Source organism: Sabethes cyaneus, chromosome 3 (assembly GCF_943734655.1).
Source record: "Sabethes cyaneus chromosome 3, idSabCyanKW18_F2, whole genome shotgun sequence".
Classification (NCBI taxonomy): domain Eukaryota; kingdom Metazoa; phylum Arthropoda; class Insecta; order Diptera; family Culicidae; genus Sabethes; species Sabethes cyaneus.
Genome location: NC_071355.1, coordinates 67025135 through 67044347, shown reverse-complemented (window position 1 = coordinate 67044347; position 19213 = coordinate 67025135). Strand labels below are relative to the sequence as shown.

At 41.4% G+C, this 19213-nt stretch overlaps 1 protein-coding gene across 2 annotated transcripts in view; it reads left to right on the top strand.

The window, feature by feature from the left end:
• Positions 1-19213, top strand: part of LOC128743883 (furin-like protease 2) — an 803052-nt gene that overhangs the window by 448703 nt on the left and 335136 nt on the right. For both annotated transcript variants that reach the window (XM_053840572.1, XM_053840570.1), the window contains exon 2: positions 1768-2984. In XM_053840572.1, coding sequence (XP_053696547.1) covers positions 2373-2984 — 612 coding nt within the window. In that variant the 5' untranslated portion in view covers positions 1768-2372. The remainder of the gene's footprint in view (positions 1-1767; positions 2985-19213) is intronic.

Sequence of the window (19213 nt, the reverse complement as noted above, 5' to 3'; positions counted from 1 at the left end):
AATGAAGGCACATGACCGGTTCTCAGATTTTTGGCCACAGCTTTGGAACAAAACATTGCTAAGTTTTGTTTAATGTATGCTAGTTGTGTCGATACTAATCTTTGCAACATTTTAATTTTTAAATTACCTATCAGAGATCAATTCACAATAATTATTGAAATTTTTATAAGTTCTAGCAATTCACCAACCAGTTTGCATGCTGCGTTTTGAATAAAACAAAGTTATATTTTCCTGTGCAACCTACAATCATTATCATTACCCGGAAGGCAGAAATTTATCGTTTCCAGATACACCTATCGCACACGGACGGACGGACGGAGGCCTCCGGAGATTTCTCATTAAAAACACAAATTAAATAAATCAACGACAGTGCGCCTCCATCGATCGTGTTTGCCATTGCCAGCGTCCACACCTTTGAGTGCGGCGCGTGGGTGTTTGCTTAAATAGCTTCACCACTGCTGCAGCAGGATAAAAAGCATCCGTAGGACGTAGGACCTACATTATTTATTCCGCCGCGCGCAACGGGCGGTGGTTCGGAGCACTTTTTCAACCCGGTCGTAATATTGATCGAATCCGAAATCGGCCAGTGGACTGTGAAATTGAAAAATTGAGCTCAATGAACTCTGTTACATTTAATTTCGTTTCGAATGGGAGGGAAATTAATCCCTGTCAAAGAATATGGCAATTGTCTTTGTACGAATGTATGTGTGTGGTATGCATTTGAGTGTGCCGCCTGAATGGTGGCAATGATATGGGGCAAAACATGGCTATATTGGTTGTCGAATGGATCGTTTGTCGAAGGCACTTTCGATTGGCCCGACATGTGTACGGTGCAGCAAATAAAAAACAGTCAGTGCAACAAATCTGATTAGAGATTCCGTTCGCTATCCAATGACAGAATTTATTGCAGTTTCAAATCTAATTATGACAGGAAATTTGCACTTTTTATTTCGTGTGATGTTTTTAAATTGTTTTTAACCTTGATATCAATCGACTACGTTTGAAATCTGTACATGTAGCAGACAGCTGTTGCGCTTTTCCACTGAAAATTGATTGATTTCACTGCACGTTTTCGTGTTTTGAAACATATGATGGAGTAAAATGCGCAGAATATAAATCAAATCAATTTTCATGTCCTATTGATGGAATTTGAAATAATAGAAATGATGTTATGAAATGATTTGTTTAATGGAGCTGCCCTTTTTTTAATTAATTTTCCAAAATAATACAAATTCCAGTAGGTATATGAGAATGATATGAGACACGAGAAGCATAAAAACACACCTCGTTAATGCCGTAACCACAGACGCTCTAATTGGAAAAAATCTCAGCTCCTAAATTTAAATAGCACCCTGCCAGCCAGCGGGCAAACCCGGACACTGTTTTTCCTCACTAATTCAGCGTGATTATTTCGCATGATCTATCACATTGACGCTTAACCCAATTAGGGCCGGCTTGGGAAAAATTTCCATAAAACCGAGAGTGAATGGTCGCGTGACCCTGCCGAGTTTCGACAAAAAGCAGATTCAATTTATCATTTTCGAGCGCCACTTTGTATCACTCCTTCCGCCTGCTGTTGGGAGCAACTGCCAGCCACTGCTGGCTAGCTTCCGAATGGTAATCCTCAATTTTTATTTTTCCTTTCTTCAAAAACATCGCACCCGAAAAAGAAGAACAATTTTCCTCTAACGTTTCTCAGTCACGCAAGTGTAGCACAGCCTAACAATAACATTTTCTTCCCTCTTTTCCAATTCCGTTTTCTTGCAGAATCGGAGGGTCGACGACGCGAGTTCGTGAGCTACCGCGCAGCCTGTAGAATTGTAGTCCTGCCCGAGGTGTGACACCTTCCGCCCCGACCGCCCACCATTCCGGACGAGCAGGCCAGAATCGTCGTGTCGTAAAACGGGAAAATCTCACGAAGGTCGAACCGCCGGTCGTCGCAGTAACGGCCGCCGTCGCCGCCGTCACCTCCCGCCGGTCGAACGCAACAGGCAACCGGACTACGGATCACGATGCTGCCGGGTGGCTTCGGCTCGGTGCGAAAATAGGAATCATTATATCATCGCGTCCCGCGTAGTGAGAGAAGCATTTGTCGCAGAGGGGAAAAATTGATTTAGTCGGAATATCCGGACAGGAAGTAGAGTGCTTGTGATTAGTTCTCGGTGGGTCACCTTTCTGGGGCTCGGCTAGTGCGTCGCTAGTGATTAATACAGCTGAAGTTTATGAGCGCGAAAGTGGGTGTCGGGACAGGTTACATACACTCTCCAGTGCTGCCGGCATTGTCGTCTTTGTTGGAACCACATAGAGCGGTCGTAGCAGCGCCATCATCCATACAGTCGCCGAGGGCAGCAGCAGCAAAGTGACCAGCTAGAATGGTCGCTAGTGTTTCCGCTTCCGAGCAGCAGCCAGCGGAAGTTCAGCGACAAAAGCAGCAACAATGTCGAAGCCAGTGTCACTATCACTCGCAGGACCGGTGGCGAGCTCCGGGGCCTAGTGTGATCTCAAATCAACACAAATGGCAGCGGAGGTACCACTTGGGTAGTGTTTCCGGCTCGGTGGCACTGCCATCGTTTTTGCTGGCACTACTGGCGTGCGCAGTACTATCGTCGACGGTTCCTACTAGCTACGGTGCACTCACCGATGCTGGCCAAAACGGAACAACCTCCGCGGACCGGCTTGCGTTGATATCATTAGCCAAATTAATTTCGACCAATGATGTTGATTATGTTAATACAAATACCGAGCATAATGTGTCGAATAATAACTATAATAATGTTAGCACCGATGCCATAATTAATAGTAGTAGTGCAGCGGGTAGCGGGGCCAATTGGTTCGGCACAAGGAGGCCTAGTGGTGGTGCTGGCGGTGGTGCTCGCGGCCAGCGTGTGCCGATCTATCTGAACGAGTTTGCCGTCTACATCCCGAACGGACCGGGTATCGCTGATATCATCGCCGATAAGTATGGCTTCACCAATTTCGGACAGGTAAGATATTAATTTAATCGGCATGAATTTATTATTATCCGATAAGGCAGATCTCGTGCCGGCCGTGTAGGGTAATGGGCGCTGGCCGGGATGACGGGATGGCATAAAATTAGCGTGGAACCCGTAATTAGTTGGTAAGATACAAGGCGGAACAATGGTGGGAAATTCCACTTGTTTTTGTTTGGAGTACATGGCGGAGAAAAATTTATTAACGTTGAAATGCTAACATATGAAATCATTCGTGCGTTAAGATTTAAACGTATTTGTTGATAGCAAATCAATTAGCCTTTATCAAATTCCATTGAAAACGTATTTTCGTTTTATACGTCTCATGCCATTGAAATGTTGATTATTTCAAATGGTTTTCTATAGCCGAGTACATAATTTTGACGAACATATTACGTTTTGGTTTTTGTATTGAATGTTTATGTTTGGTGATGAGACGGACGATAGGCATACGATCGTTAGGTATAAATACGTTAGGCATAATGGCATAGGCAAAACGTGCGGAAGGCATGATGTATGGTAGGCATAACGGGCGTTAGGAGATCTACTGTTAGCTTGCAAGCGATTCAATCGACTCAGTTTAATTATGCATTGCATTCTATAGAGTTAGTTGGGTTACCTACGAATGGCCGAAACACAAATGGACCCAATAACAAATAGCGCAGTACAACTAATGGTCGAAACGCGAATGGTCAAATCACAAATGGCCGAAACACACATGTCCGCAGTATGAATTTCCGAATATCACGGAAAAAATTCCAATCAGCTAAAACATTTTTATCAATATTATTCAAGAAAATAGTTTTCGGCATGTTTCAGCCAAGTAGAGGTTTGGCTCTTCGTGTTTCGGCTTTTTGTAACTCGGCCAAATACAATTTCGGTCTTCTGTGACAGTTGTTGAAATCGAATAAACCTAAACAGATCAGATTTCGGGACAGCGGAAACACTCTAAGTTTCTGCAGTGGTCGGCACTTCCGATGACCGGTCGCCAACAAAGCTCGCGGCCTGCGCTCCTCAGCTAGCACGAAATAGTACATCAATATATGAAAATTGTCGTAAATATCTATAAACAAATCCGGAATCGTTGCTAATGCTTAATATAGTGCCAGTAAGTTGATTTTCAGTCGTATATAACGATAAATGACACACATATAATTTTCAGCACAGAATTGTATAGCAGCATGGAGGGAGTCGCGCTTAGTCGGATTTTATCGTATATACATTCTTATATAGATGAAATATATATAAATATTTCTCATCACGTATATCGCCTCCAAAATAGTACGGACATACCAATTTTAATTTTAATTTGTTTATTAACCTTCGATATAATAAAAACATCGCACAGACATGTTACTTGGTACTAATAACCACTAATCCTTAATCGAAACACATTTTTTGACATGCCAAAATCGAACAAATCATAAACTTCGTTGAAACGACTACAAAAAACTTCCAGTGTCGTCGTGAATCGTCGTTACCAATTCGTTGCGCGTCTCGACACACGCAGGTCGGCTTCAACCTAGTCGAGTCATCTAGCACGTTGGGCTGCTCTATTCCTGGTGTCGGTGGGGTTCTTGTAGAGAACGGATTTCACTGCACAGTCGTCCGGCATCCTTGCGATTTGGCAGGCCCAACGTAGTTTTCCAACTTTCGCCAGGTGTACGATGAGAATCTCTCCAAGCAGAGCCTAAAGCTCGTAATTCAGACGCCTCCGCTACTCGCCGCTTTCCATTTGTACTACACCTTTCGTTCAAATACGGCAAATGCGCGTATGTCTTCCGTAAGCAAGGTTACTGACTCAAGTTCGTAGAGGACTACCAGTCTGATTAGCGTTTTGTACATCGTCAGCTCTGTGCGGCGGCGTATGCTCCTTGATCGAAGCGTCTTGCGGAGGGAAAAATAGGTTCGATCTCCAGCCTGAATGCGTCGTTGGATCTCCTTACTCGTATTATTGTCTGCGGTGACCAGAAATCCTATACCTCGAAGCCAACCTCCCAGTTCGCTTCGAGGTATGACGCTGGCCTAAAAAGCCAGTCGTCATATGTTCGAATCTCGACTGGGAGAGGCTGTTAGAGTCAATAGGATCGTAGCAACTCTGGCTCTGCTATTGTCCTGCACTCTAACAGCTGGCTGCGAAGTCTGTCGTATAAAAACAGAAGGTCAAGTTTAGATAATGGAATGTAGCACCTAGTCTTTGCTTTGCTTTTGCTTTTTGAGCAAAGATCCCAAATATAGGAACTCAAATTCACTTCCAGTTCATCGCCGTCAATAGTCACTATTCGTGGGAGGTAAGCGCTGCTTTCTCTAAATCCTCTTCCTACCATATATTTAGTTTTCGACGCTTTGATTTGTAACCCTATCCTCCTAGCCTCCGTTTTTAGTCTGGCGTAGATTGCCTCCGCCGTCCCAAGGTGTCGAGGTCGTCTGCGAAGGCTAGAAGTTGGCTACTTTTGCTGAAGATCGTTCCTTTCGTTTCGATGCCCGCTCGCTGGAACACATCTTCAACAGCGATATTGAATAACATACAGGACAGTCTATCCCCTTGTCGCAACCCTCTGCGCGATCCGGACTCGAGAGTGTCGACTCGCTCCAGAGTAGCTTTGATCAGCCGCGTCAGTTTGTCCGGAAAACTGTAATTTTTTTAAGCTTCTTTATTGTCTCTTTATTTTCATGCTATAGCTGTTCGCGTTAAACTGTACCGTATGCTGCCTTGAAATCTATGATAATATGATGCGTGGGCACATTGTACTTCCGAAGTTTCTGGAGGATTTGTCGGAGAGTAAAAATTTGATCCGTTGTAGCACGGGACCTCATAAGCCCGCTTGACACTGCCCTACAGATTTTCTTGCTATTGGGGATAGACGACACAACAAAATCTGACAGAGCACCGTTGTAGGCGGCGTTGACCAGCGTAATACTTACTTACTTAATCAGCTCCAGACCGTAGTTTCCTCTGCTGTACGAAGAAGTCGTCTCCATTCCACTCGGTCCATGGCCGCAATTCGCCAGCCACGTAGTCTGCGTAGGGTCCGCAGGTCACTTTCCACTTGATCGATTCATCTTGCTCGCTGCGTGCCCTGCCGTCTCGTTTCAGTCGGATCATTATTGAGAACTTTTTTAACCGGGTTGTCGTCCGACATCCTCACGACGTGCCCAGCCCATCGCAGGCGACCGATTATTACGGTGTGAGCGATGGGTGGTTCCCTAAGCGGCTGATGCAATTCATGGTTCGTTCGCCTCCTCCACGTTCCGTCTTCCATCTGCACTTCACCGTAGATGGTGCGCAACACCTTCCGTTCGAATAGTCCGTGCCTCATGGCCGTAAAAGACTACCGGTCTAATTTTGTTCGATCGCAGCGTCCTACGGAGTCCAAAGTAGGCACGATTTCCTGCCATAATGCGTCTTTGTATTTCTCTGCTGGTGTCGTTGTCTGCGGTAACCAGTGATCCCAGATACACGAATACGAACTCTTCTACCACCTCGATTTCATCACCGTCTAAATGAATCCGGGGAGGGAGGTCAGCACTCACATCTCTAGAACCTCTTCCTTTCTTGTATTTTGTTTTCGATACATTAATGACAAGTCCAATCCGTTTGGCTTCAGCTTTCAGTCCGATGTTCGTTTCCGCCATCCTCTCAAAGGTACGTGTAATGATGTCTACGTTGTCAGCGAAACCAAGAAGCGGGACGGAGTTCGGGAATATCATGCCACTCGTGTCTATACCCGCTCTTCTTATCACACCCTCCAAAGCGATGTTGAACAGCACACATGAAAGTCCATCACCTTGCCGTAATCCTCTTCGAGATTCAAAGGGAGTCGAGACTGCCCCTGATACTCGAACAACACACATTACTCGATCCATCGTCACCTTGACCAATCGCGTTAGTTTATCCGGAAATCCGTAGTAGTGCATAATCTGCCATAGCTGATCTCGATCGATCGTGTCATTCGCCGATTTGAAGCCGATAAATAAATGATGCGTAGGCACGTTGTATTCGCAACATTTCTGCTACACTTGCCGAAGCGCGAAAATCTGATCCGTGGGGGCACGGGCACCCTTGAATCCCGTTTAGTATTGCCCCACGAACTCCTTTGCATATGGTGATAATCGACGACATAAAAGTTGGGAGAGTACCTTGTAGGCGGCGTTCAGCAGTGTGATTACGCGGTAATTACAACAATCCAACTTGTCGCCCTTTTTGTAGATCGGACACACGATGCCTTCTGTCTACTCCTCCGGTAGTAGCTCCTCCTCCCAAAGCTTGACAATGACCCAGTGCAGCGCTCTAGCCAGTACCAGCGTAATGCCGCGGTAATTACAGCAAACTTGTCGGTCGCCCTTTTCGTAGATTGGACAGACTACACCTTCCATCCACTACTCCGGTAGTTTCTCCTCTTCCCAAATTCTTAAAATTATCCAGTGAATAGCCATTGCTAGCGGTTCTTGGCACTTTTTGTAGAGCTCTGTCGGTCCTTTCCGTCGGCTCTAGTGCAACGTCAAAACCTTTAGTTTTATTCATTCGTACATTTGGATTGGTACAAAAATGATAAAATCGATCAGGAAACCACTAATTTATTAGCGTTCAAACCCAGATCTCTTCTCGTGATAGATCTTTTGGTATGACCCCCTATAGCAGCTACCTTCCACGTCAAAAGGCAAAGTCCGTATCCATTGCTTTCAAATTAGAGCTAGATAGAGCTAAATTAGAGTAAATTGCTTTCGAATTAGAGCTCAAGGAAACCAACTACTTTTGCTCCTGGGCTAATCAAGAAAAATTAGGGGGAAATGAGAAAATCAAGAAATTGAACTTTGAAGTGCTATAATTCACTATTTGTTGAAGATATGAAAATCACACAAAAATCCTACAAAACATATAAGAACAGTCAAATGCAGATATGATGCGAAAGTGACACGAAAATGGCATTACAATCGTAAAAAAAAACAATTAACTGATACAAAAATGACACAAAAATACTCAAAAATATCCCGAGCAGGAGCGAAGAGCAAAATAATATAAAAACAATAACAAACTGTGTTATAATGGTATATTTTGTTATTGAACAGATATGAAGATACACCCAATTCTTTTTTGCACGGATTTTTTTACACGGATTTTTTTTGCACGACTTTTTTTGCACGGTTTCTCGAAATAACACGGTTTTTCTAAAATTTCACCAACAACAGTTGTACACCCAATTCTTTTTTTACACGGATTCTAGTACGCGGAATTTTTTTTGCACGACTTTTTTTGCACGGTTTCTCGAAATAACACGGATTTTTTTACACGGTTTCTCGAAATGACACGGTTTATTTTTGCACGGAACGCATCCCCCGTGTAAAAAAAGAATTGGGTGTACATTGATAACACATTTTGCTATTGAGTAGATATTTATAACAGTGGTTGTAAGATGAGCCTAATAACTGATTTTGTTATCATACCATATATTTCAAACAATTTTTTTTATTGATTAAAGAGATTTTAGATTATAAATATTTTATAAAATGATTTTTTATTATCTCATATTCTACTGCATTTGTTATTCAATACCTTAATAATACTAAAATATGTTATTCTAAACTCGGAATACAGTCATGTTATTGCTTTGTTATTCAAATAACACAAGTAGTTATTCTTTTGGTCTTAACGGAGTAAAATTTTGATATTATTTTTTGTTATTTTACCTACTATGTCAGCCAAAACAAGACCAAATTTGGATATGAGTTATTCGAATCCCAATAACACCGCTCCTAATTCTGCGCATTTTTTTATATAAGTATTTTTTAACATTGTGCATAACTATGATCACTGCGTTATTTTTTTATAAATGTCTGTTGAATATTACGCCATTATTCAAAAACGGACCATAATATTTGCGAAATAATTTAAAGTGAAACTGAAAGTATTTTATATGGCAGAAAACATCGTCGATAGCCTCAACGCTAAGATTGTCCTTCTAGAAAATTAACAAATTTATGATCGAAATTCTTTGCAATGATCAAATTACCTAGCATAATTGGAAAGAATAACTAGTTTTGGCCATGTTTTAGATAAAAAGAGTGATTGCATGCGTTGTTTTCCTTAGAAAAATGCGATGCAATAATGCGCAGATTTAGGCACAGATTTTTTATTCATGTTCCAAATTCTGTGCTGTAATGTATCCTACGAAGGAATCGTGAAAGAATACGCAACCTCACTGAAATGGCTGAGGTATAGAGGCATGAAAATTCAAGTAGAATCTTTAACATGCATTGATTGGAATCCTGTGCTGTGTCTCGGGGTCCAAACCTACGACTACGAGCGCCAATTCATGAAACCACGTCTTCTATTTTTTTTAATGTCCAACCTCATGGGGCTGTCAGAGAGTGGGGAAGTGGATTCTACATGAAAACACAATCTTTAGTATTAGTTTACAGTGGAATGTTCAGTATGCAGAAAACCCGAATCAGTTCGGCCTTCACGTTATCGAGAATAAAATATTTAAAATAAGGCAATTAAAATGATAACAATACTCCTTTGCCACCCGAACAGCACAAGAATGATGATGGATCTAATTATGGTAATGGCTAATGCCGGATTTTTTGGTGTGCTTTCAGCGTATAAAGACATAAACAGCATGGCAGAAGTATTTAGTTTCACTTTTTGGGTGCGCAGAATTAGGAGCAAACATGCGCAGAATTAGGAACATGGGCAAGAAAGTGCGCAGAATTAGGCACCGTGGATAAGTTTACAAAACGAAAAATATACTCAATTGTTAGTCGACTTATAATTCACATATTTTTTACCAGATATTATAGACCGTAGCACTACACGTTGCTGCTATCCACGTTGTTAATTTAAATCTAGAATACTCAGAATAGCGGAAGAATTATGTCTTAACTGCGCAGAATATGGTATGTTCACGGTAATACCAAACAGCACGAAGTTACAATAACATGACGGAATAACGATACAGAAATAACACAAACTTTACACGAATGACACGCAGATACACATAAACTGTGAAAATATTTTTAAAATGGAACTCTAAATGGAAAATAAATTACACAAAATAGTACGAAACTGATATTAATACAAAAATATCAAACGTCACAAATAGTGATGGAAATAAAAATACCGAAAAGCCACAAAAATGGCATAGACATAACACAACAATGATACAAAATCAATACAAAAATGACATGAAAATTATAGTTAGCTATAGTGTTTCAATATTTTTGGCTTTGTATTTGTTTTTGCTCACTGTTTTTGTTGATTTTTTTTTTTGCAATTTGAAGCTGATCTTGACTTAACGTTATTTCGTTTCAGATACAACCATTGTTTTGATTGCTTTATTTTATCGTATTTAAAGTTTTCTAGCAAGTATTGCAGATAGACCAACCTCGTGTTTTTGTCTTGACCTTGAAATGAGGTCAGACATACAGGGGTTAGACAAAATGATCGGGACAGGCAAAATTTTGATGAAATTCAAACGGTCATAACTCGTTCAAAATTGAACATTTTTAGATGAAACCAATTGCATTCGGCGGGTAAATTTTCTTAGTTTTCCTAAACTATTTCAAAATTTGCAATAGTCAGCGGATACCGGAGATATTCCGGGTTGTCTGGAGGTATGTCAAAAATTGATTTTTTTAATCGCCTGTATCTTTTTCTGTCATGGAAATTTATTAATTTTCATGTTTTATCCCAAAACTAGATTTCATTTCCAGTTGATTAGTCTAAAAAGAACGGAAATCCGACGAGAAACAGCCGAGATATGGCCATTTTGGTGAAATCAGTTCTGGAAATGTTGCCAGTAATGTCTTACCTTTATGACCATTTTAAAACATGACCAAAACCATTCCAATATAGATGTAAAATTTCAAAAATTTACGAGGGTTGAAAATCCTGAAGTTTGACACCCATATTGACATGATTTCGAATATTCCCTGAAAGGACCACTTCCGCCGGGGTACCTAACACCTGCTACTGGGTTGCTATGGTTCAAAGGTACATTAGTACCAGCGAGCCACTACCCTAACGGGTGTTGTGGGTTCGAATCCGGTTATAATCTCAGATTATAGCTTGGTTCGACTCATGCACTTACCAGCATTGGACAAAAGGTAGGAACAACAACGACTAGCGTAGCTACTAATAAACCCTTCCCTCTCTCTCTTTCTCCTTCACTCTAAAATTTCATTACTTTCTTCTACCGCCCTTTCGTGAATTATAAATGAACTGCCGTTTAAAAAAAAGTATTTCAGTTCGTAAAAATAAACCCAGCTTGCTCCTCTCTCAGGTAGGGACGGGAAAACTATCATTAACTACTGATATTTATCAGTAAGTAATAATATCACTAAGTATCAGTAAGGTGTTGCTGTTATTTACTGATACAGTTATGTCGTGTGTCGTTAGAAAAATCAATTAGATTAAGCTTATTGGTCGGTAGTTGCGTACGATAGACAAGGATGACACAATATATCATCGTCATCGTCAGCAGCCTAGCCGGGGTGGTTTCAAGGAATCGTCTCCGTTTAACTTGAACTTGGGCCACTCGTCGCCACTTTCCCAGTCGTCTCAGAAGTCCAAAATCACGTTCGACCTGGTCGAGCCATCTTGTACATCTTGTACCGACTTTCGCTAGATGTATGATGTGAATCTCTCCAAGCAGTACCTGTAGCTTATGACTAATACACTTCCGCCACTCTCCGCTTTCAGTTTTTACTGGACCAAATATTGTCCGCAGCGCTTTCCTCTTAAGCATGGCAAGGGCGTGTATGTGCTCCGTGAGCAGTGTCACAATTTCAAGTTCATAAAGAACTACCGGTCTAATAAGGAGTTGTACATTGTCAGCTTCGTACGTCGGCGTATGTTTCTTGATCGTAGCGTTTTGCAAATGGCGAAGTATGCCCGGTTTTCCGCTCGAATGCGCCGCTGGATCTTTTTACTAGTGTTGTAATCCGCGCTCACCAGCGATCCGAAATACACGAACTCATCTACCACTTCTAGTTTGTCGCCGTCAACGGCTTCCGTCCGGTTGTTTCCCTTGAGCGTCTTCCTTTCATGTATTTGGTCTTCGATGCATTTATTGTTAACCCGATCCTCCTAGAATCCGCCTTCAGTCCGGCGTAGATTGCCTCCGCCGAGGTTCCTGGCTATGATATCACAGTCATCTTGTCATCTTGTCTAAACCCTCGTAGCGTCAGTTTATCTGGGAAAACGTGTTCGTGTATTATGTGTCATAGCAGGTCACGGCCGACTGAATCGTATGCTGTTTTGAAATCAATGAAGATGTGATGCATAGACACGTTGTACTCCTAACATTTCTGCCGGGTGGTAAAAATCTGGTCCCTAGTTGATTAATGATTTTTAATGATAGTTCCCATTCATACTCTTAGGTTTTAACTACTGAGTTCAGAACGCAAGTTCAATAGCACAATCAAAACTCACAATGTTACAAGGCAAGTTTAATGTTGTAGAGACTAAATTCATAGTGTTGCTGCATTACGTAAACTGAAATATCACGAAGGTTCAACTCTGACAGTGACCCAACCCTAACGTCATTCCCCTATCAATACAACAAACAAACCGGATCTACTGCGTATTGCAAAAGTTGGGTGCCTCACCTTCTACCAAGATCTCGACATACTAGTGCTGCTCAAATCAATTATTCACTTAACAAATCTGCGTGACGATGCATTGGAATGTTTTGTTTAAATATCGAATGCAAAAAAATTATAAATTTTAATGAACTGGCTCGAACATTACAACACACAATTGCAAACCGTCCCAAACGGATTGCAATTTACGATTTTCTGCTGTTTGTCTAGCATCATGAAGTACGGATTTTCTTTTTTCTTTCGCAAGGATCACTTAGTACGCTCCATTACCGAGAGAGCCGTAAAGGCAAAAACTAGAAGTCCCCAGATTGATTCCAGCAACAATCGAAACGGGTTGACTGCCACACACTCTGCTGCAGCAGTGTAAGTATTGATCCCCTTGCTGGCTGTTTAGAGCGTGCACGAATGGAGAGCAACAATTACTTGTGAACAACCTTGAAAGTGAAACTTTCGAAGCGATTTCTTGGAAAGAAAAGGACAATTGGAAACAATTCCAATTCGTTTATTTTTCTTACCGGTTTCGAGCTTTTGTTGCCAGTCTTTTGAGGGTTAAACCGAAGGATGGTAGTGCTGGTTTTAAAGGTTGATTTTTTTTTGTCATAATTTCTAGAAAAATCAATGCGAAGCCGATAAGATTCATCTATAAACCTCTTAATGACAAAAGTTTTTTTCTGCAATTAATTACATTTTTGTTTTGCAATTAAACAGATTCTGTCGCATGGGAGGGTCCGTTCAGTCGTCATGTTAGGAAGCAGCACACGAATGCTCAGTTTTGAACGCGTAGAAAATGCTATGCCTTCCAGCCAGGACACAAAGTTCCCCAACAACGGAGCGCTAGCTTCAACGTTCCAGCAGTAACAGCCGGAAAAAGGCAAACAAATTTGCATAATTCCACTCTGTTGCCCGATCAAAGACGTGCTGATTAATTAGAGCTGAACCGCAGCAGTGGTTCTCAAATCAGTGCAAAATTATCAATGCGATTTTATCTTGTCGAAACTTTGCGCTTTACCGACCGAAAATCCATTTTCTAATCTTGTTTTTCTTCGGCGGTCACAGAGCGTACCAACAACCGTCGTATTTCGGAATTTTCCGTCCTTCGGTGTGGTGGAAAGCCACAGTGACAAACATTCCGTTCATGCCATTCGCCTCTTTCTTTCTCTCTGTCTCCCTCGCTTTCTGCTCCTCATGAATGCCGACGGACAGACGGAGGCGTACGATGGACCGACTGATCCGATCCGCACTTTATTGGATTAGTTTTGAGCTTTTCTAGCGACGAACGCGATGTCCACCGGGCGCACGAGAGTATGAAGTCTCAGCCTGATCGTAATACTCGCCGCTATCGGAAGTGGGAAGCAGATGCTAAAGTTTGCTGTTTGTTTTTATCATAGTCGTCTCGGCCGACAGAGTTGCTGGGAGAAATGAGGCACGGGTTGGATCTAATCACATTTGCATGCGAATTGATTGCAAGTTAATTACATTTTCCGGGGAAGCCTTTCGGAAGCTCGGCCTGGTATTGGCTAGTGGAGTGAAATGATGGCAGTAGGAATGGTTCGATTGTGGGTTCCACCGGGAGTTTGTTCTTGGTAGAAATTATTTTTGGAATAACAATCTAAGAAATTCATATTGAAATTTTCCAAAATTTCCTTAGACAGAATGATGTGTCTAAGTAGCATTCCGGTAAATTTGTAAATTAGTAGTTGAATATAATTGGATAGTGCAAATGCAATATATTCCATCGAACTGTGATTAATCGCAGCAATTCGCCTTTAAGCTACTTATTGAATAGTGCAGCATCACCTCAAGCCTGAACGGAAATCGGAAACCTCAAGGAATCCCCGGTCCCGGGCGTGATGAATGGTAATTGGTTTATTTACCGGCCGAGCAACCACAGTCACGGTAGTGTGGCCAGCCGTGGGCTTGCTCCAGACATTTATCATCACCGCCGCCGTAATGTGACAGATGACAAGGCGTGTGCTGCTGCGTTCGGTCGATGCGGTCCACCATTACCGGGAGCGTAAATCTCAACCGTCATTATCTGCTGAAGCTGGGAGCGGGCGCTACATATTCCCGTCGGCATAACGGTCGAGCTGCGAATTAACAGATTGAAACTCAAAACGTCTTATTTGTGTTCAATCAATCGTTAGGAGAGCTACCGGTTCGGAATAGAAATTGGTGGATAATGCCATTGAATATTAAACCATTAAATACAAAAGACATTACATTAACACTGTTTGAATGCAATAAATAATGCACATTAGCTGACAAGTTAGACGACGTTGCTGAATGTTACTCTTGGATTATATGCACATCAAAACACATTAGCCTTAGGTGGTTATGAAATTTAAACACAGCTTCTAGAAGCCATTCACTGTATAGTATAGTAATATTCCAATGCATAGACTGAAATTCGGTTAATCCCCCGAATAACGAAATAAATGATGTGCATTTCTCACGATTTCGTAGTTGTGTGATACCCAATTAAAATGTTTTTTATTGTACTTGATTTGGATTTAATGACCAGCACAATCACTACCGAGAATCAGTTATTTAAATTGATTAAAAAAAAGCATAAAAAATACAGCGGGTGAATTATAACGTTCGCCACCTTATTTGAGGGACTGTTATATCATTTATGCATTTAATGGTTTACGCAACTTCGTTTATACGGTCACGGTGTTCAAATTTTGAACTTCAAAATACCGTTATCTATACCTATAAAAATGGATTTCTGTCTGTCTGTCCGTATGTTCCTTATAGAATCGAAAACTACTGAACCGATCGGCGTAAAAATTTGCACCTAGGGGTTTTTGGGGCCAGGGAAGGTTCTTATGATGGTTAGAAACCCCTCCCTCACTAAGAGGGGGGGCTCCCATACAAATGAAATACAAATTTCCTCATAACTTCACAACTAAACAAGGAAATGGAACCAAATTTAGCATGTGGGTGTTTTTGTAGGCAATTTTTTTTTCTATGGTGAATTGAGACCCCTCTCCTCTTTAGGAGGGGAATAAGGACCTCCCTCCCTTTTCAGAGGGGGGGCTTCCATACAAATGAAATAATTTCCTCATAACTCGAAAACTAATCAAGCAAATGGAACCAAATTTGACATGTGGGGGGTTTTGGAGGCAGGAATTTTTTTTAATGATGGTTTGAGACCCCTCACCCCTGTGGTAGGGGGATAAGAACTCTCATACAAATAAAACAGAAATTTTTGCGTAACTCAAAAACTAATCAAACTCGAGAAATTTTAGACTCATAAAACCTTAATCAATAACAAAACCACCAAAAACTATCAATAGTAACATTAGATAATTCAGCGCAAGTCGTCCACAGGCCGCGAGTGTTGCCGGCGACCTGCCGTCGGACTCGCCGGCCACTGCGGGGGACAGCCCCCCGTAGAGATCCCCTCTATCTAGTTTTATTCATTTTCCTAGATCTACTGACCTTTATTACTTTCCTTCAGTTGGGTCACCCCTGCGGTACTTTCTACGAAAAGATTTTCCGTGAAATGGTACATCCCGCGTAAGGTTTTTCGCGAAATGGTATTCTGCGAATCTCTATATTCCGCGTTATGGTCAACCGAGAATTGGTGTTCCGCAAAATGATATTCGGTGAAATGATTCGTAATGATGACGAATATTTAAATGCTATCTGCTTTATTTTATCAGGCTGAGCGATGGGGGGAGTTGTTTTCTATTTTACTGTGAGGAAAATTTGGATATTAAAACACCCACTCAGAAACTTGCAAAACTCGAGATTGTGATAAAGGTCATCCCGAGATTCAAGATTTATGTACAACACAGTTTAATGTGTGGCAATACGAAGTTTGTCGGGTCAGCTAATTGTATATAATCGAATCATATATAATCGAGTCTCTATATATTCGAGCTAATGACACGCGCAAGTTTTATGAGAAGGTGAACCAAACTCGGAAGGGCTACACACCGAAACCTGACACGTGTAGGGACGAGGGAGGGAATCTAATTATAAACGAGCGCGAGGTGGTCGACAGGTGGAAGCAGTTCTTCGATGAACACCTCAATGACGAAGTCGCAGAAGGAGGCGGAACGGAAATTAACCTAGGAGCGCCCATGGAAGATAGTGATGTCCTAGCGCCTGATCTCCAAGAAGTCAAACGAGAAATCAGGCTGCTGAAGACCAATAAAGCCACTGGAAAGGACCGCCTACCGGCAGAGCTTTATAAACATGGCGAAGAAACGCTAGCAAAGGGTGATCGGCTAGACTGCTGCAACTATCGTGGTATTACGCTGGTAAACGCCGCCTACAAGGTACTCTCCCAGATCCTGTTACGCCGGCTGTCATCGAAAGCACAAGGTTTCGTAGGGAATTATCAGGCGGGTTTCATGGGGGCTCGCGCAACTACGGACCAAATTTTTACTATCCGACAGATCTTGCAGAAATGTCGGGAGTACAACGTGCCCACGCATCACATCTTTATTGATTTCAAAGCAGCATACGATACAGTCGATCGAGACAAGCTATGGCAGATAATGCACGAATACGGTTTTCCGGACAAACTGACGCGACTGATCAGAGCTACATTGGATCGAGTGATGTGTTTCGTACGCATCTCTGGGACACTCTTGAGTCCCTTCGAGACGCGACGAGGGTTGAGACAAGGTGACGGTCTATCCTGCATGCTGTTCAACATCGCTCTTGAGGGGGTGATCCGACGAGCGGGCATCGAAACGAGAGGCACGATTTTTACCAAGAGTAGCCAACTTTGCAAAACAGGCTTTGCAGATGACTTCGATATCATAGCCAGGAACTTTGCGACGGCGGAGGCAATCTACGCCAGACTGAAAGCGGAGTCTAGGAGAATTGGGCTAAAAATAAATGCGTCGAAGACCAAATACATGAAAGGAAGAGGCTCAAAGGAAACAAATGCGCGCCTCCCATGGACGGTAACCGTTGACGGCGACGAACTAGAAGTGGTAGAGGAGTTCGTGTATTTGGGATCGCTGGTGACCGCGGACAACAACACTAGTAAGGAGATCCAGCGGCGCATATAAGCGGGAAATCGGGCCTACTTTGCCCTTCGTAAAACGCTACGATCAGGAAGCATACGCCGCCGCACGAAGCTTACAATGCATTATGGTCCAGAAAGCCAAATTAGGTGGAAAAAATTGTTTACTCAGTAATCGTTGATTATAGACTATTTACGTCTTAGCAACAAAATCTTGATTTAGGATTTCGCTTTTTTTGGCATGAGCTATTTTAGGGTGACCCTTAAATTAACCAAGATCCAAAAATTATCTTCAAAACGAAACAAGATAGAGCGATATTTACTTCAACAATTTTATAGCTTGAAGTATTTTGAGTAATATTGCAGAAGACAAAATCCTTCTATCTCGAACCGTTTCCATATTAGAGCGATTTTCCTGAGTCAAGTTAGGGTGACCCTGCTATTTTGCGATTTTTCTCCATAACTTTTTTATTTTGCAATTCTCGCAAAACACTTCTTCAGATGACCTTTGAGGCTCAATAAGACGCAACTTTTGGTGAAAAAAGTAATTGGCTATCTACTTTACTTCTACACTTATATCAATTTTTATGATAAAAATAGGCCGTTTTCAAATGTTAGTATCTCAGAAAGGTGCAAGCAGAATTAAAATCGGTTGATTGCGTTTGAAAGATCGTGATTTTTTGTGCATAATATAAAAAAATTGGAGAGTGGATTTTGGTCTATCTCAAATAAATCAACTTTGAATATATGTGGTTTTAACATATTTAAGTATATAAAAGTAAACGAGTTGCGCCATAACTCCGGAAGGCCTTGACTGTTCTTGATTATACTTAGCGTACATGTTTCTTGACATAAGTAAATCAGCACAGGGGGTTGACAAAAGCGGGGTGGTCGCTAAAAAGGGAACGGGGAGGTACAAATAAGTAAAAGTGGCTGTAATTATCTTGCATTTAAACCGTTATAAGTTGTGTGAGTGGTCCAAATCTAAAAGAGAATGTATAAACTTAACCTCATGTTTGTTGACTTAAACTTCATAATGAGGTTAGACATTAAAAACCCGAATTAATCCACCTAGCGGCGTGACCTAGCCTTTCTACTGCCACAATAATCATTATTTAGTTTCTCAGGAGCATCTATAATTAACTTGACTCTATTTTTAAATATCCGTTCTGTATTCCTCAAAATCCTTATTTGCCAGTAAAATTCACAACGTCCAATACGTAGAATAATTATATTTTCTTTCCTTGGGTGCGTAAATAGTTGCAAGCGTCATTTATGTTACTTGATGAACACCTTATTTAGTTTTATAATTTTTACGTGATTTATAAAAAAAATATAATGTTTGCAGACTTGAATGAATATATATAGAAAATTAGAAATTAACCCTCTAACGGGTCTACAGACGGCTTTAACTTTCGGGCTTCAGAGCCACATACGAAACATGTTTCGAATTGACAATATGAAATATGTGTTCTTAGCAGATTTTTTGATATTTTGATATTAATACCATGCGTTCAAAAGTTAGCATCTTTGAAAAACAAAAGTTCAGAAAAATTATCATTATACTTCGCTTTTGAAGAAAAAGGATATCTACAACAAAATGATTCATCTCAAAATTTTACTATTAGTTTGC